Raw genomic sequence first — 10,780 nt, 5'->3', positions numbered from 1 at the left:
TGATAGTTTCACCATATCTCGTTGAGTCCTTTTCACTTCTATTTTTATTTTATTTTGTTTTTAAACTATGTTTCTCTAAGTGATAGGTGGGGCCCACGATTCAAGTTGTTACCAATGCTAGGGTGAATTAGAGTGATTGAGATACCATGAAAAAAAAAAAAAAAAAAAAAAAAAAGTGAAAAAAAAAAGATGAAAAAAAAAAAAAAAAAAAAAAAAAAAAAAAAAAAAAAAAAAAAAAAAAAAAAAAAGAAAAAGAAATTGAGACCAGACCATTTGACCAAAAGGAATAAATTCAATAAAGTCGACCACTGGTACCCTTGTATATGCCAGTTGTGTTGACCTAGAGTTAGGTTATCGACCACTGGTACCTTGTATATGCCAATGTGTTGATATTAGTCAGACTAGTATCTCAATCCATTAGGATAGGTTCATTTTGGCGGAGGCCTTCAGACAGATATGGGAAACGCCGTTCACTTAGTAAACATCAAAACCATCTATGTTTTCTATATCCATCTTCTTGATCTATCCATGTGATTAGTTTTGACTCCGAATATGATGTCCATAGTGCAACTATCTGAGTAGAGCTCTGTCACTTTATATGAATTTTAGTATGCTTGAGTGCAAACTCGTGTACAGCAATTGGAATTTCGCATCAGGGTACTTCTTCCTGTAGTCAATAGGTATGCCAACCAAGGAGATTCTTTAGTGCCTTCCAAGGTTCTGCGTAGATAGCTAAGGTCTGGAGTACAGGTTTTGTGGGTATATCTATGGTAAGCCCTCCCGAGACTATAACTCGGCCACTAGGGCCACCTAGGGGTTTAAAGGCTTATTGCATACGCTAAATGCAATCGACGATGCCTGCGACAGTGAGTTAGGATTTCATTTCTTAGTTTTGATTTGCTCGGGACTAGCAAATAATAAGTTTGGGGGTATTTGATAGACGCATTTATGTGTCTAATATAGCTCATTTGTATATATTGTTAGTACTCGATATTGTACTTATTTGGTTATTTTATGTATTTGTAGGTGTTTTTGGAAAATAATCTCTTGCGGCGAATTTGGCTAAAAATGTGGCATTTGGACCTCCGTTGATAACGTACCGGAAGCGCCTCAGAAGTGTACCGGAAGTATCCCAGAAATACCCCGGAGGAACCCCGAAAAAAGTGCGGAAAATGCCCCAGAGGACACTTGCTATACGGACCCTTGATTTTGGATAAGGGGTAACCTAATTACTAAGGGGTGACCCATTTCCAGGCATCTGCTAAAGGGAGACCAGCCACAGATAAGGGGAGGTCAACTTCTCAAATTTAAAAGCAAATTTTGGCGGGAAAATGCATGCAGCGTCTGGCAGATTTGAAGATCGAATTTTGGACGTGATTTTAAGAGATTCAATTGCTGTATTTGGTACGTATGGACTCTGCATGACTAAACAGGCCTGATACAATCAATTGGACCCAACCAATTGGGCTGGAATGGCCGAGAGAGAGTTTCAAAGTCTCAACAGAGAGACGTGTTCTGTTTCGAGTTCAGGAGATTTTTGAGAGATTTCTGGAGGACTTTGACGCTGGATTAACATGTACATGGTCTTATTCAAGTCTAGGAAAGAGTTTGGTAGCTATTTTATAGCTAACAGCACGTGAAAAAGCTCAACAGAAGCGATTATTCTCTCAACAGCGCAGAGAAGAAAAAGAAAGAAAAAGTCGGAATTTATACGAGATATTTGGGGTCTGTGGGATATATAAGAGTTGTTTCAAGTCATTAAAGGGGTTAGAAACCCTTAGGAGAGAGTTAGGAGGAGTTTAGAGACGAGTAGAGGAAGTTACAGAGAATTGGTGCTGCTGCTGCTGCTGCCATTGAAGAACCTGAAGAACACGAAGAACAGACTCGCAGAGTCCGTCGTTCTTCAGCAGTCTTATTTCAAAACCAACTGTCGTTGTTTTACAGCAGTTAGTGCTACTATCGTTGTTTTTAAGACCCTTCCACTTTGTAACAGTGACGCTGTAACATTTATAAAGCGTTGCAAACTTCTTTTTACACCATTTTCATCAATAAAAACACATTACTAAGCCATGAATACATCTTATGATCATGTTTTTGGGATGAGGAGCTAAACCCAATCCAAGGGGTGACAGAGGAAGCCATTCTCACAATAATTATGTGGTAATCTCTATTTTATTAATTTATGCAATATTTTTATATGATTAATTGCATTGATAAAAATGATTTAAATGGTTTTTATTAATCAACTGTGTTTTCCCTTGATAATGCATGCTTAGTTTTAGACTCTTGATGCATTATACTTGTGATTAACATTTGATATTTTGGAAAATCTGCTCTTGGCAATTTTTAGAATCAACCCAATTATTTAAATTGCATAGTAAAAAAAATATTAGATCACATAAGTATTGTTGATTGGTGGAATCTTAACCCCTATTTCTCCATAAAATTTTACTTCAGTTTGCTATTTTTCTTAAATTTTATTTAAATCTAGAAATTTTGTTACCTTCACAAGTCTGAAAAGACCCAGTTTTTACCACTACTACAATCACTATTTGAAAACCATCATGAACTCATGTTTATACTGTGGGTATAAAGTTCATGAACCAATTCGAATGAATCAAATTATTTTTGCTTCAACAGTGTCTTGTGTAGTACATAAGATTTCCTTGCAATTGAACAACTATCTAACTAGTTCATTTGAGTCATTTGAACTAGTTATGGTGAAGAAGAAGATGGTTGATATGAAAGTGCTCATATGGCTAACCATTTGGTTTAAATATTGTTGAACCAACAAATGTACATGTTTCGGTACGGTTATACAAACCTAAAAACGTGCATTTCATTTGTGTGTAACAAGCTAGGTTTTCGATCTAACGGTTGAAAGATATTAGCTTGAATCTAATCAGGTTTTCATCTAACAGTGAATATTGAATGCTTTGTTACTAAGCTAACATTGATTCCAAACCCTGATTTGAAAGACTATATAAGGAAGAACTCTAGAAACTGGGAAACCTAATCCCCACACTTTACGTGTGATACTAGTTGTAAGCTAGAGTCGATTCTCCTTTAAACTCTGGTTTTATTTTCTCAAACCAGGTTAACGACTTAAAGACTTCATTGGAATTGTGAATCCAGAACGATACTACTTTCTCGTAGTTGTATGATCTGATCTTGTTATTTCTATCATACGAGTACAATCGCAAAGATTGGCTTGAGATTGATATCTCTGATAGGCAAGATATAAAAGTAGTCACAAACATCTTCGTCTCATCGTTTGTGATTCCACAATATCTTCTTTCGTCGCGTCGATTAAGATTATTGTAAGGTGATTGATAATGCTAGGCTGTTCTCAATTGGTCCGAGTTATCAATTGGTTCCTGTTCACCTTGATTTATCAAAAGACGGAACAAAAACTCTTGGGTGTTTCTGTGGGAGACAGATTTATTCAATTCATAAAATTTTCTGTGTGATACAGATTTGTTTATTAGGTCTACGACTTTGGGTCGTGGCAACTCTTAGTTCTGAGTGAGATCAGCTAAGGGAATTAAGTGTGTAGTATCCTGCTGGGATCAGAGACGTAGGAGCATAACTGTACCTTGGATTAGTGTGAGATTGATTGGGGTTCAACTACAGTCCAGACCGAAGTTAATTTGTAGTAGGCTAGTGTCTGTTGTGTATTAGTATAGTGTGTGTTTAATTTGGACTAGGTCCCGGGGTTTTTCTACATTTGCGGTTTCCTCGTTAACAAAATTATGGTGTCTGTGTTATTTCTATTTCCACGTTATATTGTTTATCTTTATAATTGAAATATCACAGGTTGTGCGTAAGTTCAATCAATTAGAATATACGACCTTTGGTTGTTGATTTAAATTGATTGACACTTGGATATTGGTGTTTGGTACCATCCAAGTATTTGATAATGACTCGCATATTTCTATTTGCTTGAGTATAGATCAAATCGAGAGATTGAGGTATTAACTCCTTTGATATACTTTTATCTAGGTTGAGTCTGACTGTCTAGTTGATTCTCTAGAAAGTATATTGGAGTTAGTCCATACAGATTTCTAATCGAAATATTGGGTGTGGTTGTTATACCCCCGCTTTTTCAAGTTCCTAAAACAATATTAGAATTCTCTTGATGAAATAATAAAGTGGGTTCAAAAAGGATTGTGTGTAATATTCATAGAGTTGTTTACAATGTTAAACAGTTGGAATCATATCCTAGTTGGGGATATAAGGTTGGTATAAGATGTACTTCAGATCATGGTGTTTTATTTGGAGTTAATGCTACTATTCCAAAACCATTATATATTTCATTAAGAGCTCTCAAAGTTTGGTTGAGCCATGAATCTTTTCTTAAGGTAATGAAGGATACTTGGAAAGTAGAGGTAAGAGGTAATACTGGTTTTATCTTTCTGCATAAACTCAAATATCTGAAGAAGGTGATAAAAGATTGGAATTAGAGAATTTTTGGGGATGTGAATAAGAAGATTAAAGTAATGACTACTGCACTAGCTTCTGATCAGAATCCTGAGGATAATGTTCTATTAAATAAACTAATAACTGTAAGAGGTTGCTTAAAAGTATTAACTCAACTGAATAATGAGATTATGAAACAGAAGTCAAGAGTTAAATGTATGAAGGAAGGTTCTCAAAACTCAAAAAATTTCCATACTAAACTCAAAATAAGACAAGTTGAAAATTTTATTGTAGAACTAGAAAAAAATGATGGTTCAACTGTATCCAGTCAACAAGAAATTTATAGTGTCATGGCGTCTCATTTTGAAGAGAAATTCAAATTTAAAGAAGTGAATATGGTGGAGGAGCTCCTTACTGCAATTCCTAAGGTTATACAGTTAGAAGGAAATCTTATGTTAGAAGCTACTCCAACATATGAGGAAAATAAAGAAGGCAGTCTTTGATATGAACCCTGACAGTGCACCTGGTCCTGATGGGTTTGGTAGATGGTTCTATAGATGTGTTTGGAGCATAATTGAAGAAGATTTAGTAAGTGAAAATAAATACTGTTGGTTTAGAGGATTTACCGCTTTTTATATGAATTCTAACTTGTTGATGTTACTTCAAAAAGGTCTTCTTTTTTTAAAAAAAATAATAATTAAAAGGTTAATATTCATTGATAAAAAGAGAAAAAGGATACAAGAAAAAAACGCATGAATGATTCCAGAGGTGAGGATAGAGCTACAATCAAAAAGAGAAAAAAGCAAATCAAAGGGTGGCAAAGCCAATACCCAAAACAATCCAAACAACCGAAAGTTATAAGCAACAACCCAACTTTTGAATACACACCAAGATCTACAAAAACAAACTACTTATGCTTCCTTGCAGCAGATATTTGAGCCTTACCCAGATTCTCATTAGGAAGATTGACATTCCATTTGAGCATTGAGATCTCTTTCTCAGTTTTTTTCCCGCTTTCTCTTCATAAGCCATGTAATGATTATGCTTGTCAGCTTCTACATCTGAGAACCCGTCATTATCCTCCTCACACTCTTCAACAGTAAATCTATTTTTATCATAAGTGGTAGGATCATTCGCATTGCTCTACAATATGAAGGTGTTATACTCACCTTAGAAGAATTGTCATTGATACTACTTCAAAAAGTTAAAAATGCTAAAAGAGTAAACGAGTATAGACCAATTGGTCCTATGAATTTCGGTTTCAAAATTTTCACAAAATCATTACTTCTAGATTGAGCTTAGTAATTGATAAAGTTATCTTACCCCAACAAGGGGCATTTATTAAGGGTAAATATACAAAAGCAAATTGTCCTTGCATCTGAAATGGTGAATGAGTTGGATATTAAAATAAGATGGGGAAATGTGGGATTAAAACTAGACATTACTCAAGCCTATGATTCACTCAGTTGGTAGTTCCTTTTTCAGGCTATGAAATTTTTTGGTTTTTCTGAGAAGTTTATTGACTATATTCATGTTTTACTAAAATCATAAGGTCTTGGAGGATATTTTGGTGTTGGTAGAGGAACAAGACAGGGGGACTTCCCTTTCACCTCTTATCTTTGTCATTGCAAAAGATGTTCTTAGCAGATACTTGAGTAAAATGGTGATGAAAACAAAACTAATTCTCATGGAAAATATAAATGGAGTTCAATCAACACACATCTTCTGATGATATCTTTCCTTTTTGTAATTGAGACAAGAGATATATAGAAGAATGGTGAGACTGTTAGAAGACTATCAAAATCTTCTGGTCAAATTGTGAGTTAAACCAAAAGCAAATGCTTCATTGGTGGAACTAGTGAAGCTAGAAAAATGCAACTTGCTGAAATGCAATATGGTATTATCTGTATTTGCTGAAAAAATATATATCTTGGTGTTATGTTATTACATGGTATAACAAAACCTAAGCTTCTCGTGTTTGGGTTGTGTGGAAATGCTTCAAAACAAGCTTGCAGGATGAGCAGGTCAGCTACTTTCCTTTCAAGAAAGATTAATTCTAGTAAAATATGTTCTCTGCAGTATCCCCATTTACAACGTGTCAATCTAAAAATGGCCAGTAAGTGTACTGTAAGAATGTGAGAAGATTAGAAGGAAATTTTTATGGTTTGGAGATCCCAAAGTGAGAAAAGTTATTACATTGAAATGGGCCAAGACTTGTGCTCCATTTTCAGAAGGTGGTTCGGGTATTAAGAGGTTAGAAGTAATAAACAAATCCATGTTAATGATAATGTTATGGAAAATGCAAAATGAAGAGGATGCAAGAGAAAGATTCTTTCAAGCCAAATTTCAGAATGCTAAGGGAGAGTGAATTAATGGCTAAAAAAGTCTTCAATTTGGCCTGGAATGAAATGGGTTGCTCCAGTAGTCAATGAGAATTCAAGATGGTTGGTGGGTGATGGAAATAATACCTCAGGATGACATGACACCTGGATTAAATAAAAACCTCTTAGTGAATTGTATCTTGATAATAGTCTTATGAGAGCTCAACCAAATTTAAAAGTATCAGTTCTTCTGCAGAAAGATGAGTGGATAATACCTACAGATTTTGCATGTTTATTTGGTGAAAATGAGTTACATGTGGTGGAAAATGGTGAAGATATAATAATTTGGTGTGGTAGCATTACAAGTACCTTCTCTCTGTAGCTTCTGCTTGTGAAATTGTTAGAAAAAATTATCAAGTTCATCAATGGGAAAATCAAATATGGCATCCAAGCATACATCCTATTATATCTAGTAATATGTGGATTGTGTGAAAAGTTGTTCCTTCTGATGACAAAATGAAGAAAAGAAAATTCTAGATAACTTCAAGGTGTCCTTTCTGTAAGCAAGATGAAGAAAATTTAGATCATATTCTTTGGTACTGTAATCAGAGTGAAATGAACTGGAAATGGTTGGGTGAAATTTTAACTTCAAGAATCATTACTCTTAAAAAGATATCTTCTATTTTACAAAAGCAAAAATTCCTGAAGCGAAAGAGATTTGGATAACTTCAGCATTAAAAACCATGAAAGAGATCTGGTTTTTAAGAAATAAAATAGTTTATGATGAGGGAGACTGGAATACCGAGAAACTCAAGAAAAGAATACTACAACTCATTATTGATAGTGAGGTCAGGATGAAAATCTACGAGACGCGTAATTGAGATATTCGCGTGTAGAGCAGGCATGTCTAGCCTTCATATACGTGACACAAAAGGTACGTCCTTACCTTTCAACACACGAAACCGTTATGGTGGGAGCGGAAAACCCCATAGCCTACTTAGCTTAGAAGCCTGTCTTAATAGGGAGAACTGCTCGGTGGTTGTTACAATTGTCGGAATTCGAGCTTAGGCAATAGCCGATCTTATAGCCATGTTTCCAGGAGACGGAGACGATGAGGTACATGAATATATACCCGAAGAGGTAGCGGCTGCAGACGTTGAAAATCCCTGGACCATGTTCTTTGATGGGTCGTCATATGGTACTGTTGGAGGAGCCGGAGTAGTATTCGAAGCCCCACGAGGAGAGCTGCTCTCATACTCGTTTAAACTGGACTTCCGGTGTAGTAACAACGTTGATGAATACGAAGCATTGATTTTGGGACTCCGAATTGCAAAGGAGATCAATTTGGGGAGCGTAGAAGTCAAATGCGATTCGATACTCGTAACAAACCAAGTAAACGGTGACTTTCACGTCAAAGAACCGCACTTAGCACCGTATCGGGCAGAGGCCCAAAGGTTGATGAAACAAACGGGGTCAACATTGGACCATACTGGCAGAGGTGGAAATAATCACGAGTATGCCTCGGCAACTTTAACAATTAATGTAAAATTAATTGGTGAAGAAGAGGGCACAGTCACGATACGAAGAAAGAAGCTGCCTAACACTTGGAAAGAGGATAGGTCTTTCGAGGAAGCAGATGACTGGAGGCGGATATATATCGAAGACCTGACTCAGATGGATGAAGGTCGGGTGATTCCCACCCAACCCTTGAAGAAATTTGTAATTATCCAAGGGGCCTTGTACTATAGGGCAGCCGGAGGATCCCTTGCGAGGTGTGTGAATAAAAGAGAAGCGGAGAAGTTACTCTAGGAGATGCACGCGAAAACATGTGGGAAAACTGGCGCTGTTCACCTCTACAGGAAACTTCAAAGGTTGGGTGTATATTGGCCGAGCATGTCAGCTCAAGTGGCAGTACTCCAAGACAGCTGCGCCGATTGTCAAACTCCACCGCAACCCGCGGAAGTCTGCACTGCTGAGGAAGTATACTCGAGACAACCCTATATTGATTTCATCCAACATGGGAAATTACCCAGTGACAGGCAGGAGTCTCTGAAAATCCAAAAGAAGGCGACGCGTTTCTTCATGCATGAAGGCGTTCTTCATCACATAAGTTATAGTAATGCAGTACTGCGATGTTTGTCAGATCAGGAAGCAGTAGAGGTAATGACCCGGTCCCACAACGTTGAGCATCAGGAAATGCGGATGTTGTTCCTGCAACTTTATGAAGGAGGGTTTTATTGGCCAACCATGGAAAGCAATACCGCGGAGCATGTCAGAAAATGCTTAAGCTGCCAGACACATGGAAATTTGATCCAAGCGCCTCACACTCTACTACACAACATAGTGACACCGTGTCCGTTTCATAGATGGGGGCTCGACCTCATATGACCGATCAACCCGACGTCCTCGAAGCGCCATAAATACATAATAACAGCCACAGAGTACGTGTCAAAGTGGGTTGAAGCAATACCCCTCAAAGATTATGCTGGAGCTACAGTAGCCGCGCTCATTAAAGAACACATCATTTATAGGTTCGATGCTCCTATGATAATCAGATCAGATAATGTCAAGTCGTTTGTAAATAAAGATGTGATTGATCTGCTCCGCCAAAATAACATAAGACTTCACACGTCAACTCCCTACTATCCCAAAGGGAATGGGAAAGCGGAAGCAATGAACAAAACGCTCATCCGAATCCTTAGCAGGACAGTGCATGATCATTATATAGAATGGCACGAGCAGTTTTCGCTGGCGCTCTGGGCATACAGGAACTCGAAACGTAGTTCCACGGGAGAATCACCCTATTTACTAGTCTATGGAGAAGACGCGATACTGCCTGCAGAGATAGCAATCCCATCTGCAAGAGTGGCAATGACTATCCATACCATACCTGACGAAATAAGTCGTTTTGCCCACTTAGACACAATAGAGGAAAACAGAACACGAGTGGAAAGATTCGCGGAAGCCTACAGAAATCGCACGGCTAATTACTATAACCAAAGCGTGAAGGAGAGGACATTTAAGGCGGATGACTTGGTCTTAAAAATATCCTCTCACGTACAAAGGAATGCCAACGCAGGAAAGTTTTCCGCAAATTGGAAGGGCCCGTTCAAGATAAGGAAAGTGGCAGAAAGTGGATACTACAAGCTTAGGCATATGAACGGAACCAAGGTGAAAATGCCTAATAAAGGAAAGTGGTTGAAAAAATTTCATGCATGAGTCACACCATGTATAAACATCTTCCCTAAGCAATAAAAGTAAGTTATCGAAAATGGTGTATCTACAAAAGGTCTCAGGTAATCCAAAGGCGCCTGATTGACTGACAAATCCACAAAAGGTCTCAGGAAAGCCAAAGGCTCCTGATTGACTGAAAAATCCACAAAAGGTCCCAGGAAAGCCAAAGGCGCCAGATTGACTGAAAAATATACAAAAGCTCTCATGAAATCCAAAGGTGCCTGATCGACTGACAAATCTAGAAAAGGTCTCAGGAAAGCCAAAGGCGCCTGACCGACTGCCAAATCTACTAAAGGTCTCAGGAAAGCCAAATACGCCTGATCGACTGACAAATCTACAAAAGGTCTCACGAAATCCAAAGGCGCCTGATCGACTGACAAATCTACAAAAGGTTTCAGGAAAGCCAAAGGCGCCTGATCGATTGATAAACCTACTAAAGGTCTCAGGAATGCCAAAGGCGCCTGATTGACTGACAAACTCGCAAAAATTCTCAGGAAAGCCAAAGGCGCCTGATCGGATGACAAATCTACTAACGGTATTAGGACTGCCAAAGGCACCTGATTAATTGAAAAACTCGCAAAAAATCTCGATAAATCCAAAGGCACCTGCACGGCAGAGACGACGCGTTTTACCAACGCCCACCCCACCTAACACCCTTTCGAAATAACGAGGGGGGGGGGGGGGTAGGTGCGCCAACGCTCACCCTACCCAACAATATTTTGAAATAAAAAAAAGGGAGAGCAGGCGCGTTTTACCAACGTCCACCCCACCCAACACCCTTTCAAAACAAAGAGTAGGGAGGATGC

General features: G+C 38.0%; 1 protein-coding gene across 1 annotated transcript; it reads left to right on the top strand.

Moving 5' to 3' along the window:
- Positions 1–7,829: 7,829 nt before the first annotated feature.
- Positions 7,830–9,959, top strand: LOC113359219. The gene is made up of 3 exons (XM_026602890.1): positions 7,830–8,512; positions 8,600–8,900; positions 9,195–9,959. Exons 1-3 carry the CDS (start codon positions 7,830–7,832, stop codon positions 9,957–9,959), a joined length of 1,749 nt encoding a protein of 582 aa, XP_026458675.1.
- The last annotated feature ends 821 nt before the right edge of the window (positions 9,960–10,780 follow it).

Source organism: Papaver somniferum, chromosome 3 (genome assembly GCF_003573695.1).
Source record: "Papaver somniferum cultivar HN1 chromosome 3, ASM357369v1, whole genome shotgun sequence".
In the NCBI taxonomy this organism is placed as follows: domain Eukaryota; kingdom Viridiplantae; phylum Streptophyta; class Magnoliopsida; order Ranunculales; family Papaveraceae; genus Papaver; species Papaver somniferum.
This window is presented reverse-complemented; position numbering and strand designations above follow the sequence as displayed.